Here is a 14,881-nt window from a genome sequence, read left to right as displayed (position 1 = left end):
GAGTAGGAAACAGGGACAGTAGGAGGTGAGGTCTGGGACTAGACCTGGCTTTACCATAACTAAGCATGTGTTATGAATGGCAAGATACTTATTGCTATAACTCAGTGCCACCATGTACAGAGGGGTATGATGGGTTTTGGCACAGAATTAGTGGAGATAATAATAAAGTCAATATGTAAACACGACCTGTGTCAGTGCATGCTTTATCAGTTATTTACTGAACACTGTCTGAGTATCATGAACTCTGGAGAGAGGTAATGAGGATGAGTAAATTGCCAAGTAGGTCCTTTAGGGCAGTCATAGGATAAGAGCTATGTAATTAACAAGATCCGAGCTTCAGGCCTGGTTTTCCACTTAATGTGCAACCTTGGGGTTCATCTGAAGTCTGTAATCTTCAAAGTTCTGTTTACGAAATGAAAACTACTTTATGGGGGTGATCATGATGTGAAAAATACATGAGATGATATATGTGCATCATTCATCACAGAGCCTGGAAAACAGATCATGTTCTGTCAATGGTAATAAAAAGTATTAGCAACATGGAGGAAGTGAAATGTTTATAGCCAGAAAAGGGGAAAAAATTACATCCTAAATGGAGAAAAAAAAATGGAATGAAGAGTGGTTTGGCACAGAGATGGCTGTTAAAGATCCTTCTTGGATTGTCACAGTTTCTCACTATGAGCAGCCAGGCAACACTGGCTGCCCATTCTAAGGACAAAAAATCTGTCTCCAGCTCCTTGGTATGCCTCTTGGACTTCTATCCTAGGATTAAGGTACCGAGGATAGTATTAGTTATAGAGTTACTGTTGGGGATCTACAGTTTACACACAATGATAGAAAGTCTTATTAGGTAAACAAAATCTAATGCTTTAGAGGAAGCATTTTCTATTATCTATTTATTCATTTAAAAGGAAGGGAAATTTAGAAGAGAATGATACATGTATATGCATGGCTGAGTCCCTTTGCTGTTCGCCTGAAAATGCCCCACCATTTCTAACTGGCTATTGGCTGGATGGCATCACTGACTCGATGGACCTGAGTTTGAGTGAACTCCAGGAGTTGGTGATGGACAGGGAGGCCTGGCGTGCTGCGATTCATGGGGTTGTAAAGAGTTGGACACGACTGAGCGAGTGAACTGAACTGAACTGATGCTCCAGTTAGTAATACAAAATAAAAGGTAAACAAATAAAAACAAAAAAGAAGAAATAGACAACCTTATTTGCAAAACAGAAATAGAGACACAGGGAATAGAAGTATGGATATTGAACATGAAAGCGGGGGTATGAATTAGGAGATTGGGACTGACATATATACCCTATTGAGACTATATATGATAGATAACTAATGATAATCTCCTGGGTAGCGCACGGACCTCTACTCAATGCTCTGTTGTGACATAAATGGGAAGGAAATAAAAAGAAGGGAAATATGGGACACATGGTTGGGTATGGCCGATTCACTTTACGGTGCAGAAGAAACTAACACATTGTAAAGAAACTATATTCCAATAAAAATTGATTTAAAAAGAAAAAGAAATAGAGAATGATGTTAAAAGACAAGAAGTTTCTAAAATCCTTTACAAAATTCACAATTTATTTCAGAGCAGTACATACTACATTGTAGAAAACCATTTTTAGGGATCTTTTCACTTCCTTATTCCTTAAGGAATAGATTAAAGAGTTCAGCATGGGTGAGACAGTATTATTTAATATTTGCACTGTGGCACCTAGCAAGGGGTTGGGTGTGGGCTGCAGATAGACAATGATTACAGGTCCAAAGGCACAGAGAATGGCAGTGAGGTGGGCACTGCAGGTAGAGAAAGCTTTCTGCCTGCCCTCTGCTGAATGGATCCTCAAAATGGCAATCCCAATGCGTGTGTAGGAGACACAAACACACAACCAAAACATTAAAACCAGAAAGCCAACATTAGTGGAACTCACTCTCCGGGCCAGGGAGCTATCAGCACAAGCCAGGGGTAAGACAGCAGGAATGTCACAGAAGAAGTGGTCCACCCGATTGGGGCCACAGTAGGGTAGCTGAAAGACAAAAGCTATCAAGACAGTGGCATGAAGATAACTTAGCAACCAGGCTGCCAAGACCAAACCAACACAGACTCCAGGTCTCATGATGAGCATATATCTCAGTGGGTGACAGATGGCAACAAAACGATCATAAGCCATCACAGAATAGAGGCAGCCTTCCGTAGAACCCAGGAAATGATAAAAGAAGAGCTGAACAGCACATCCCTTATAAGATATGGCTTGGCTCTGGCCAGAGAGATAGAATAGCATCTTGGGACAGGTGACAGAGGGGAATAGCATGTCCAAAATCGAGAGGAGTCCCAAGAAGAAGTACATGGGAGTGTGAAGAGTTGAGGAGGAGACAATTGCTAGAAGGATGAGCAAATTGCCCAGCAGGGTCAAGGGGTAAATGAACAAGAAGATGACAAGGAGCACAGTCTCCAGTCCCTCTGTCTGAGGTATTCCCAGTAGGATGAACTCATTCAGCTCAGTGCAGTTCCTCATGTTCCTGGGAGGAAGGTCTAGGGGAGACAAAAGACCAGAAAGCATGAATGTGGAGGCTGATTGTGACAGACACAATGCTGATACATTCATCACCATTCACTCCTAAAGGAAATCAACCCTGAATATTCATTGGAAGGACTGTTGCTAATCTGAAGGTCCAATTCTTTGGCACCTGAATGAAGAGCTGACTCCTTGGAAAAGACCCTGATGCTGGGAAAGATTGAAGGCAAAAGGATAAGGGGGTGGGCAAAGTATGAGATGGTTAGATAGCATGACCAACTCAATAGGCTTTGATTTGAGCAAACTCTGGGAGTTAGTGGAAGACAGAGGAGCCAAGAATGCTGCAGTCCATGGGATAGCAAGAGAGTCTGACACGACTTAGCAACTAAACAACAACAACCACCACCTCTGTTTCAATATAAAGATGATGTTGAAAATAAGAATAAGAAATTCTGCCAAGAATATTGAGGGTCTAGTAAGTGCTTCCCCAGTGACTCAGTGGTATAGAATCTGCCTGCAATGCAGGAGAAGTGAGTTCGATCCCTGGATTGAGAAGATACCCTGAAGAAGGAGATGGCAACCCACTCTTGTATTCTTGCCTGGGAATCCCAAGGACAGAGGAGCCTAGAGGGCTACAGTCCATGGGGTCGCAAAGAGTCAGACATGACAGAGCAGCTAAGCAAAAACTTTATGGCAGCAGACAGCCCAGAGGTAGGCATAGTAGAGGCTCCTTTCCAATTTTCATCTTTTAAATATTTCTCATATCTTTTTCAACTTGTTTTAAATTTTTCAACACAGTGAGGTCTTCAAATTATAGATCAACCCTTCAATTCTAAGACCCTATCTAGCTCTAGCTCTATTTTTATTTTTACTTTACTTTTATGTTGGTGACTACACTGAGAAGGAGAGGGTGAGAGTCAAATTATTGCTTTTTTAAATTAAGGATAAAATTTGGGCACTTACGAGGCAACATAACTGGTTCTATTGAGTTGAACGTTGCTTTTCTCTCCTTCTGCAGGAGAAGGAAGCAGTCCTGTCCTGCTGAATTCCCATCAGCTTTTGCAGTCTGCTGTTAGACCTCCCAGAGTGCTCTTTTCTGATTACTTTCAAATAGAATGTCAAAAATCTCAGTGTGCTTTTCTCTCTTATAGTAATTTCTTCTCTGACTATAGGAACTGCAATGATTCGCAAACAAGCTTTAGTAACCTTGATCTTCCTTTGGGTACTAATCCCACAAGTCAGGGACCTTATTAAACAAGGGAACAATTAATATAATTAGCCCTTAGCAATGGACAGAAAGAGAAAGAGAGAGGAAGAAACTGATTAAACAGGAAATCCTTTATGATAATTTTTGTAAAATATACTTCAGTGGAATGATATTCAGTTCAGTTGAGTTCAGTTGCTCAGTCAGGTCCGACTCTTTGCGACCCCATTTGGCACATATATCACATATTTATAGGTACATTTATATATTTACTGTTTTTTCATGTGTATGTGTTATTTTAATCAAATAATTGTTTTACTATTTGTGTCAATAAGATTGATTCAATGCAAGGACTAGTAACTGGGTCAGCTCAGAAAATTAATGAAATTGATGAAAAACCAGGCTCATGGAAGGCTAGGAACTAGGGCAGCTCCTCAGTGGTAAGAACTTGTGGTGCATCCTCAGGGCGCTGCCATCAGGTGATTCAGCCTCAGCTGCCCATTGCTTCTGGGAGCCTCAGTTCCAGATTCAAATCTGATTTCCCTGGCTGAATCACCTGCCTGGCTCTGTGGCCAGGGTACAGGATGCAATGGGATAGAGATTGAAAGTTCTCCAAAATATAGGGGAGATAAAGGCCTGTTGTTAGGAGAGAAGTGGTAGGAAACATGCTGATAAGTCAAAAGAACTTTTAGCTATAACTTGAAGTGTGTGTCTTTTAGTACTTGGTATCTGTTCAAATGTCTAAATGCCTAGAATACTCACTAAGTATTTGGGGGGATAGATTTCAAAGTCATTATTGAAAACATTCATTAACTTGCTTATTTATGTATACATGGATCCATTTATTTGCACAAATACTGAGTCCCAATCATATCAGGTAGGGCATTAATTATTTTCCAAGAGTCAGAAAGTTTAAGGAGGGCAGAGTGGTTAATTATAGCCCCTCTGCTAAAAACACTTAGAGTTTATCTGAAAGGAAAAGAGTACTTGACAGTCTTATTTAACCCAGAGGGATGGAATGGGAAGGGAGGAGGGAGGAGGGTTCAGGATGGGGAACACATGTATACCTGTGGCGGATTATGTAAAGTTTAAAAATAAAATAAAATTTAAAATCTTAAAAACAAAACAAAACAAAACAAACCTTTTAAAACTCTCATGAAGTCTTCTACAGATAAGGAAAGTTAGGATCTAAGAACTTTATTTGCCCAAAATCATGGAGTTTACTCCGAAGGAACTGGAATTTGTTCTCTTTAGAACTTTTGGGCCTGAAGTTTCTGATAATCAGATTTCAGGGTTTAAAGAGCACGGAGGTAGTTACATTATTCCAAGTACATCTAGAATTTCTATTTAAAAAGTAAACATTATTTTTGTTGCACATCTAACTAATGCTAAAAAGATGTAAAAGTGGATAATTCTAGGACTTCGCTGGTGAAGTGAGGTGAAGTGAAGTTGCTCAGTCGTGTCCAACTCTTTGCGACCCTGTGGACTGTAGCCTACCAGGCTCCTCCATCCATGGGATTCTCCAGGCAAGAATACTGGAGTGGGTTGCCATTTCCTTCTCCAGGGGATCCTTCCAACCCAGGGATCGAACCCAGATCTTCTGCATTGCAGGCAGATGCTTTACCCTCTGAGCCACCAGGGAAGCCCCTAAAACAAATGTAAAAGTTGATAATTCTAAGGCTTCCCTGGTAGCTCAGTGGTAAAGAATCTGCCTGCCAATGTAGGAGACACAAGGTTGGAACCCTGGTCCAAGGATTCCACATGGTGTGAGGCAACCAAGCCTGTGCATCACAGCTACTGAGTCAGTGCTCTTGAGCCTGGGGGTCACAACCACTGAGCCTGTGCACCACAGCTACTCAAGCCCACATTCCCTAGAGCTCATGCTCTGCAACAAGAGAAGCCATCATCTTGAGAAGCCTGACCACTGCAATTAGAGAGTTGCCCCTGCTAGCTATGATGAGAGAAAAGCTAGAGCAGCCATGAAGACCCAGCACAGCCAAATAAATCTATCAGTCGCTCAGTCGTGTCCTACTCTTTGTGACCGCATGAACTGCAGCATGCCAGGCCTCCCTGTCCATCACTAACTCCCGGAGTTTACCCAAACTCATGTCCATTGAGTCAGTGATGCCATCCCACCCTCTCATCCTCTGCCATCCCCTTCTCCTCCTGCCCTCAATCTATAAATACCCCAAATTATTTAAAAAAATGTTGTAAAAATGTTAATAATTCTACCATCCTATTTATCTTTGATTATCTTTAATACTTTGGAGCATGATGACCTACTTGAAAAACCTGTACAGGCTGTATATATAAAAAAAGATAAACATGTTTTTGATTAGGAAATAAATACCACTGAATTAACCTTGGTCTAAAGAAGTGTGTTTAGAGTTAGGGTTAGGAAGGATAAATAAATAAAAAGTAGAAAAGAAACGGAGTAACTTATAAAATTAATTGTTTACTTGTAAGTTTACTTGTAGAAGAAAAAGAAGGGATAAAAACAGGAGGGGTGTTTGCAGGGTTTGAAGGTAGGAATAAGAAATAATATAGGAATACTCTCATGCATCTGGAGAAGAGAATGGCAACCCACTCCAGTATTCTTACCTGGAGAATTCCGTGGACAGAGGAGACTAGCAGGCTACAGTCCATGGGATTGAAGAGTCAGAAACGACTGAGTGACTAACACTCATATGTCAGAGATATTGAAAGGAAAAAAAAAGCTGAGGTAAGATGTTTTGGTGTGTGTATGTAGAAGGTCATATGTTTATTTTCAAAATTTTGGCAAAACTGCTATATTGAGTAGAGCTGCATGAAGATTTGAGATGGAATCCTAATTCTATGCACAAGCTGTAATTTACAGAAATCTACCCAATATCCCTAAGCCTTGTTTCACCTTCTGTAAAGTGATCTCAGCATTTTTTTTGTAGATAAACGAGATATAACATGTAAAGCAATTGAATTACACACTGTCTGGTAAGGAATAAGGACACAAATGATAACTCCAGGCAGACCCCTTGAAGCCTACCTAAGGTTGCATTTCTCAGACTCTTGTCTATCCCTGGTGGCTCAAATGGCAAAGTGTCTGTCTGCAATGCAGGAGACCCAGGTTAGATCTCTGGGTTGGGGAGATCCCCTTGAGAAAGAAATGGCAGCCTACTCCAGTATTCTTGCCTGGAAAATCCTGTGGACGGTGGAGCCTGGTAGGCTACTGTCCATGGGGTCACAAAGAGTCGGACACGACTGAGCCACTTCACTTCACTTCTCTGCCCACAGCAAACTGAGGTATTCAACAATTTAACAGTAATTTGAGTGGGTTCAAGAGTAGATGAAGTTATAAGAAAAAGAAGAGAACTAGCAAGCTCAAAAATTCCAGGATATGTGACAGCCAGATAAGGAGGCTTCTTTTATTATCATTATTATTTTACTTTACAATATTGTATTGGTTTTGCCGTACATCAACATGCATCCGCAACGGGTGTACATGTGTTCCCCATCCTGAACCCCCCTCCCACCTCCTTCCCCATTCCATCCCTCTGGGTCATCCCAGTGCACCAGCACCAAGCTTCCTGTATCCTGCATCGAACCTGGACTGGTGATTCATTCTGATATGATATTATACATATTTTAATGCCATTCTCTCAAATCATCCCCCCCCCACGTGTATATGTATGGCTGAGTTCCTTCACTGTTCACCTGAAATTATCACAACATTGTTAATCAGCTATAATCCAATATAAAATAAATAAATAAAAAGAAGCCTCCTACTCTATTTTAAATACAGCAGTGTGTACATGTCCATAACAAATAAGCCTCATTTTAAATAGTGGAAAAGTTTAAATTTACCATCTTAACCATTTTAAGTATACAATTCAATAGTGTTAAGTATATTCATGCAATTGTACAACCAAACTTTGCAACTTTTTCATATAGCAAAAGGAAACTCTATATCCATTAAACAGCTACCTATTTTCCCCTTCCTCAGCCCCTGGCAACCATAATTCTACCTTCTTTTTCTATCATTTCACTACTCTAAAAACTTCATATAATTTGATTGGTGCATTATTTGTCTTTTGTGGCTTCTTAAATCACTTAACACAATCTCAAGTTTCACCCACCTAGAAGCATCCATCTGTGTCAATTCCTTTCCCTTTTAAAGTGTGAGTAATGCTCCATGTATGTATACATCACATTTTGACTATCCATTCATCATCAATGGACACTTAAATAACTTCCACCTGCTACTTATTTTGAATAATGCTGCTGTTAACATTCTATAAATATGAATATTCAGGATCCTTTGAGGTGTATACTCAGAAGTAGAATTGCTGAATCATACAATAATTTTATTTTTAAATTTTTTGAAGAATCTCTGTACTGTTTTTTTCCATTGTGGCTATACCATTTTAGAATTCCCACCAACAATGCACAATGGTTCCAGTTCCTCCACATTGTTTTTCTTTTTTCCTTTGGTTGTGAGGTGATATCTCATGGTGAATTTGATTTGAATTTCCCTAATTAATAGTGATATTGGCCATCTTTTTATATGCTTGTTGTGTTTTCTTTGTAGAATGTCCATATGAGCCCTTTACCTTCTTTTTAATCAAGTTATTTCTTGTTTTTGTTGCTTATGGAGTAAGATTTTAAGAATTGGTGTGTGCATGTGGGTGTGTGCACATGTGTTTTAAGTAAAATTTTATGGTATATGCTATACTAAAGTTTTAAATACAGCAAAGATTTAAACTGCTTTAATTTTTTTTGCAATACCTGTCATTGCAACACAGATTTAGGAGCTGAGAAATATTGTTGGAGTTCATTCAGATTCAACTTTCATATATCTTCAACTTTAATGAGAATACATATTTAAATTGTGTATATGGTTGCTCTCTATCCCAATTATTTCATTCATGTTTCTATTTTCATGTAAATAAATATACAATTACATTATAATTTGAAAGGGTAAGTTGTCTATATATTGAAAAGCAAAGACATTACTTTGCTGACAAAGGTCCATTTATTCAAAGCTATGGTTTTTCTGGTAGTCATGTATGGATGTGAGAGTTGGACCAGAAAGAAGGCTGAATGCTGAAGAACTGATGCTTTTGACCTGCGGTATTGGAGAAGACTCTTGAAAGTCCTTTGGACTTCAAGGAGATCCAACCAGTCATTCCTAAAGGAAATCAACCTTCATATTCATTTGAAAGTCTGATCCTGAAGCTGAAGCTCCAATTCTTTGGACACCTGATGTGAAGAGCTGACTCACTGGAAAAGACTCTGATGCTGGAAAAGACTTAAGGCAGGAGGAGGAGGTGATGACAGAGGATGAAATGGTTGGATGGCATCACCAACTCAATGGACATGAGTTTGAGCAAGCTCCAGGAAATGGTGAAGAACAGGGAAACCTGACATGCTACGGGAATGGGGTCACAAAGAGTCCGACATCACTGAGCAACTGAACAACAACAACAAAAGGATAAAAGACACAAAGGCAGAAATCTCTGAAAAGAAAGAAAGTCTCTGAATCAGACCAGGTGAGAGACCATCCATTCTTGACTAGGAACCTGCAGTCTGGTAGGTCCCAAAGGGAAGAAGCTTAACTAGCAAGCTGTTTATCTAGAAGTAAGTCTCAAATCATTCCCAGAGCAAAGAAGCCCCAGAACTTCTATTTGTGATGGCCCTAATCACCAGACAGTGCAAGCGTCATCAAAGAGACGATGAACCTCACCAGAGAATTATCCTTTTGGGGTTTAAAGCCCACATTTTTCACCTTGAATTTAAAGAAGAAATCAAAGAAAACAAAACCCAATACACTACAACTAAATCATTCCCAGCACAAGGAATTTTTTAACCAAGAGTGTCATAGTTATTTAACTTGGAATTTAATTTGGGGCTAAGTAAAAACTCTATGGAATGATGGCCCAACAAATGCAAAGAAAGGCATATGGAAAAAAAAAAAACCAACTAACTATTTATCATAATGTGGAACATTTTCATCCACAAGAATTCAAGGGCCAAAACAATATCTCTTGAGATATCAAATCAATCTAAAGTTATATTATTTAAAATCAATGTTTCTCTAGCTTTTCCTCTTGTGGTTTTTTCTATGAAGGGAAAAAGAAACCCTCTACTCATCAAAGATGGACAGTTTCTTTAAATTTTGAATTTTACTTAATGATCCAAATCCTAGTTGTAAGATTGGTAAGTAGCAAAAATCGGCAAAATCTTAGTGTTTTTCATTGGTTGGAATTTTGGGGTGATTACAATGTATTTATGGTCATAGTTTTGTTTTACATCTTCAGCGTAAGCAGGTACTGCTTTTGTCATGGCTTATGGAACCAACTTTGTGTCATTTTATAAAAAAAACAATTCAAAATTCCATAAAATTACAAGTCAATAAAGTGCTTTCTCTTCACACCATAGCCTTACAACTCTACATTTTTGACAAAAGAAAAACTCTGATTTTATCACATGCTCCAGAATAGAAGTGTGATGCTGATATGACTCTTTGTGGCATTAGCATTCGAAATTCATGGAGAAATGGTCCTCTTCTATTAGAGGGGTCCAGGTGTCCAACCAAATTTCTCTTCATTTCTTCATTTTATTCCTTTTCTCTTTGAATATTTAATTGTTCACTCAGATCACTCAAACGAAACAAAATAAAAATACTTACAGTATGAGTCCTGTAATAATAGAAATCCTAGAAAGAATAAAAATGATTTCAGACTGCTGCTGTTGCTGCTGCTAAGTTGCTTCAGTCCTGTCTGACTGTGCGAGCCCAGAGACCGCGCCCACCAGGCTCCCCTATCCCTGGGATTCTCGAAGCAAGAACACTGGGGTGGGTTGCCATTGCCGTCTCCAATGCATGAAAGTGAAAAGTGAAAGTGAAGTTGCTCAGTCGTGTCCGACTCCTAGTGACCCCAAGGACTGCAGCCTACCAGGCTCCTCCATCCATGGGATTTTCCAGGCAAGCGTACAGGAGTGGGGTGCCATTGCCTTCTCTGGATTTCACACTACCTATTATCCTTTACTTTTAAGTTTAAAAATAAAATAAAATTAAAAAAAAAATAAAAGAAAAAAAAAGAAAAAAAAAAGCACATTTGTGTTTGTTTTATAGCAAATATAAATATTCAGTCTTAAGAACTCAATTCCCATAGGTATAGCTTAGTTCTATTCATTATTATTTAAGTAAATTGAACCCTTCATGGCCATCTCTAAACACATTGTGAGATGATTTGATCACACTTTTTAAGGAGGATGATTGATTGCTTAAAATCCTGGAGGAAAAGGAGATGAAATAAAAACTTATAAATACAAATAAACATTGTATAAGAGGAGCTGAGGAAAGCAGGGATATTCTGACCACCAATGCATAAGTTTGGTGCCAGATTTCATTTAGAAACAGGAGAGCATGGTTTAGGGTGGGATGGAGGAATCTGGCTGCAACTAATGCTGGACCAGTATTGGGCTCAGGCCTTGACACATCTACAGCTGACCAGGGAGCTTTAGGAAGGCAGTTTTCTCCCCACAATCAAGGATGAAGTTTTCTTTGTGTGCTCAGTCGCTTCAGTCGTGTCTGACTCTTTGCAAATCCATGGACTGTAGCCCGTCAGGCTCTTCTGTCCATGGGATTCTCCAGGCAAGTATAATGAAGTGGGTTGCCATGCCTCTTCCAGGGGATCTTCCTGACCTAGAGATCAAGCCCCACATCTCCTGCATTTCAGGTGGATTCTTTACTGACTGTACCACCGGGGAAATCTTTAGGATCTTATATTTATTGTGGAAACTCTCTGATGATCAAGAGACAAAATCTGTATGTTTGAAAGTATGTGTGTATGTGGGGTATATTTCTGTCTGTCTCTATGGTGTCTATATAGGCATGTTTGTTAGAGAAAAATAGAAAGAGGAAAAAAAAAAAAGAGAAAGAGAGAGAGGCTTTATTCTTAGAGTAGCTACCAACTCTGAAAAGTAGCTAGTTTGGGTATATCTTTCCTAATTCCACAGAAAATAGAGTATAAAATTTACTCCTCTTGTCTATTTAGCTGATTTTATATGAATTTAGTCCTCTTTTTAATTTGGCTGATTCTTTTCTATTGGGTGATTTAGGTTCTACAATAGAGAAACAACCATTCCTTCTCAGAGCCCCATGATGAAGCAAAAGTGCTATCTGCTATCTTTGTAAAAATTTATCCAATGTTTTCTCTATAAGCTAAGATGTAGTTGGTATATTTAACATTGAAATATGTTCTCATATGAAATATGTCAGTGTTGGATTTGCTGTAGTCCTTCCTATAGGAACAGAGTACCATACAGAGGAGAAATGACAAATGCAAGCCTAGTGACAACTTTCATTCTAACGGGCCTTCCCCATGCACCAGAGCTGGACACGCTCCTCTTTGGAATCTTCCTGGTGATCTATGTCCTCACTGTGGTGGGGAATCTTCTCATCATGCTACTGATTATATTGAATCCCCACCTGCACACCCCCATGTACTACTTCCTGAGTAACCTGTCCTTCATTGATATGTGGTACTCCACGGTCACTGTGCCCAAAATGCTAATGACCCTGGTGTCCCCTGAAGGCAGTCCTATCTCTTTTCATAGCTGTGTGGCCCAGTTCTATTCCTTTGACTTCCTGGGCAGCACTGAGTGCTTCCTCTACACCATCATGTCCTATGACCGCTTCCTGGCCATCAGTTACCCGCTCAGGTATGCCAGCATGATGAGTGGGAGGACGTGTGCCATCCTGTCCATAACTACATGGCTCAGTGGCTCTCTGCACTCTGCTGCCCAGACCACACCGACATTCCATTTGCCCTTCTGTGGACCCAACCAGATCCAGCATTACATCTGTGATGCACCATCTGTCCTCAAACTGGCCTGTGCAGACACGTCCACTGTGGAGATGGTGATCTTTGTCAACATTGGGTTGGTGGCCTTGGGCTGCTTTCTTCTTATTATGCTGTCCTACGTATCCATCGTCCATTCCATCCTGAAGATCCGCACCTCAGAGGGGAGATGCAGAGCCTTCCAGACCTGTGCCTCCCACTGCATTGTGGTCCTTTGTTTTTATGTTCCCCTTGTTTTCATTTACCTGAGACCAGGCTCCAAGGAGGTTGTGGACAGGATTGTGGCTATTTTCTACACTGTGATGACGCCCCTTCTGAACCCTGTGGTCTACACCCTGAGGAACAAGGAAGTGAAGAAAGCTCTGTTGAAACTGAAAAACTGAGTCAGTATTTACTCAAAGTAAATAATCAACACAGACCAGATATGGCTAACTTTTATTTATAATTAAGTTAAACACCAACAAGAATTTAAACAAAAAAAAGAAGAATTTATACTTTTAAGGGACATTTCAATTAATTCTTTAATGAAAACAATAATTTTTTTTACTGTTTCTCCCTGTGCAGAGTTCCAGCTTAAGCAGACTTTTAATGGTAACAATTTAAGGGAAGATCCCTGGAGAAGGAAATGGCAACCTACTCCAGTATTCTTGCCTGGAAAATCCCATGGACAGGCTACAGTTCATAGGGTCTCAAAGAGTTCAACACAACTGAAGCAATTTAGCACAGAGCACATGTATATAGCACAAAACACATTATAAACAATAGAAACACAGAGAGACCAAAATCTCTACATTCACAAAGGTCATCGTTGGGTAAGGGAGAAAAATAAATGCAGTATCAAATAAGGTACATTGAGATAGGTGTCATGGGTGCCCAGGAAGAGACTCATTCATTGTTTTAACTTGGAAATTCACTGGAAGACTCAAAATACTGTAATAATATGTATGAAACAAAACCATGTTGAAAGTTATTTAGATTTTTAATGAAGACACAAAAGGTAAATAAGTGTCAGTGTCTTTTTTAATTGAAATTTTTATTGGTATAATTGTCATACAAAGTTGTAAGAAATAATACAGAGAGAGATCCCTTGTATACAGAGAGAACCTTTGCCCAGATTCCCCCAATGGTAGTCATTAGCAGACTGCACCATAATATCACAACTAGGATTTGGACATTGATATAAGCCACAGATTATTCAGATTTTCCCAGATTTATTTATGTGTTTGTATGTTAAGTTGTACACAGTTTTGACTCCTGTAGGTTTGTGTATCCACCATCACAGTCAATATATTGAACAGTTCCAAGACCATAAGGATCTCTTATATGATGATGTTTTAGCTGATGTGAATATTGACCACTGAATAAAGCTATCAAATATTATTATTTTGTTAAAGAATTATATAAAACAACTTTGAGGAGTTTTTTGTTTACAGTTTTTTTGTGTTCTTTTTTTTTTTTTTTGCTTTTCTGAGTGAATCAATATTCAATATATAAATATGTATTTAGTGGCTACTATGTGGTATGAACTGTGTGTACAAAGACTAAATAGACATAGACCTCAAGGAGCTTGTAGTCTTTATATAAGAAGAATAAGGTGTTTAAGAAATGGTCATAAAAATCAGACTAATGATGAAGGAACATATATACAATACTAGGATGAAGGATTCTTATCTCTCAAAATTGGGAAAGTAATTGAAATATAGCCAATGTAAATGTCATATGACCACATTTTTATTTAGAGATGTAATTAGTGTGTGAAGACAGATGGGAGGAAGCTTAGCCTTAAGGCAGAAAGATCAACTAAAGAGCTTTTTCAACTGCATATTAGGGAAAAAAAAACAAAAACAAAAACAAAACAACACATGAAAACCCAGGTTCAGGCAGTGAAAGTGAAAGTCACTCGGTCATGTCCAACTCCTTGCAATCCCATGAAATTCTCCAGGCCAGAATACTGGAGTGAGTAGCCTTTCCCTTCTCCTGGGGATCTTCCCAATCCAGGGATCAAACCCACGTCTACCACATTGCAGGTGGATTCTTTACCTTCAGTTAGTAGTAGTAAGCAATGAACGGTGAAGGGCCAACTTCATGAGAAGGTAAAACTGCTAGAGAAGGTTAATACGCTTTGGTAGTTGTGATAACACTCAACACACAGAGAATGTGATAAGGGTAAGTTCTTAGGATAGAATGAAACATCTAGCTCCGGAATTACTTGGATAAAATACCCGTGAAAGTTTCAGGTAAAATCTCCTGGTTGATAGTGTACCCTAGGAAACAAGGCAGGAAAAGCCTACAGACTCTGTAAACAAGGAGAC

General features: G+C 39.2%; 2 protein-coding genes across 2 annotated transcripts; one reads left to right on the top strand and one right to left on the bottom strand.

Moving 5' to 3' along the window:
• Positions 1-1,592: 1,592 nt before the first annotated feature.
• Positions 1,593-2,662, bottom strand: LOC129654195 (olfactory receptor 148-like). The gene has a single exon (XM_055583731.1). The coding sequence runs from the start codon at positions 2,619-2,621 to the stop codon at positions 1,593-1,595; it is 1,029 nt and encodes a 342-aa protein (XP_055439706.1). The 5' UTR covers positions 2,622-2,662.
• An 8,264-nt stretch (positions 2,663-10,926) lies between these two features.
• On the top strand, positions 10,927-12,952 carry LOC129653790 (olfactory receptor 10G9-like). The gene has a single exon (XM_055583477.1). It carries the CDS (start codon positions 11,963-11,965, stop codon positions 12,950-12,952), a length of 990 nt encoding a protein of 329 aa, XP_055439452.1. The 5' UTR covers positions 10,927-11,962.
• Positions 12,953-14,881: the final 1,929 nt, after the last annotated feature.

This window comes from Bubalus kerabau, chromosome 5, assembly GCF_029407905.1.
Source record: "Bubalus kerabau isolate K-KA32 ecotype Philippines breed swamp buffalo chromosome 5, PCC_UOA_SB_1v2, whole genome shotgun sequence".
Lineage (NCBI taxonomy): Eukaryota > Metazoa > Chordata > Mammalia > Artiodactyla > Bovidae > Bubalus > Bubalus kerabau.
The sequence above is the reverse complement of the archived record's forward strand: the minus strand, read 5'-3'. Positions and strand labels throughout refer to the sequence as shown.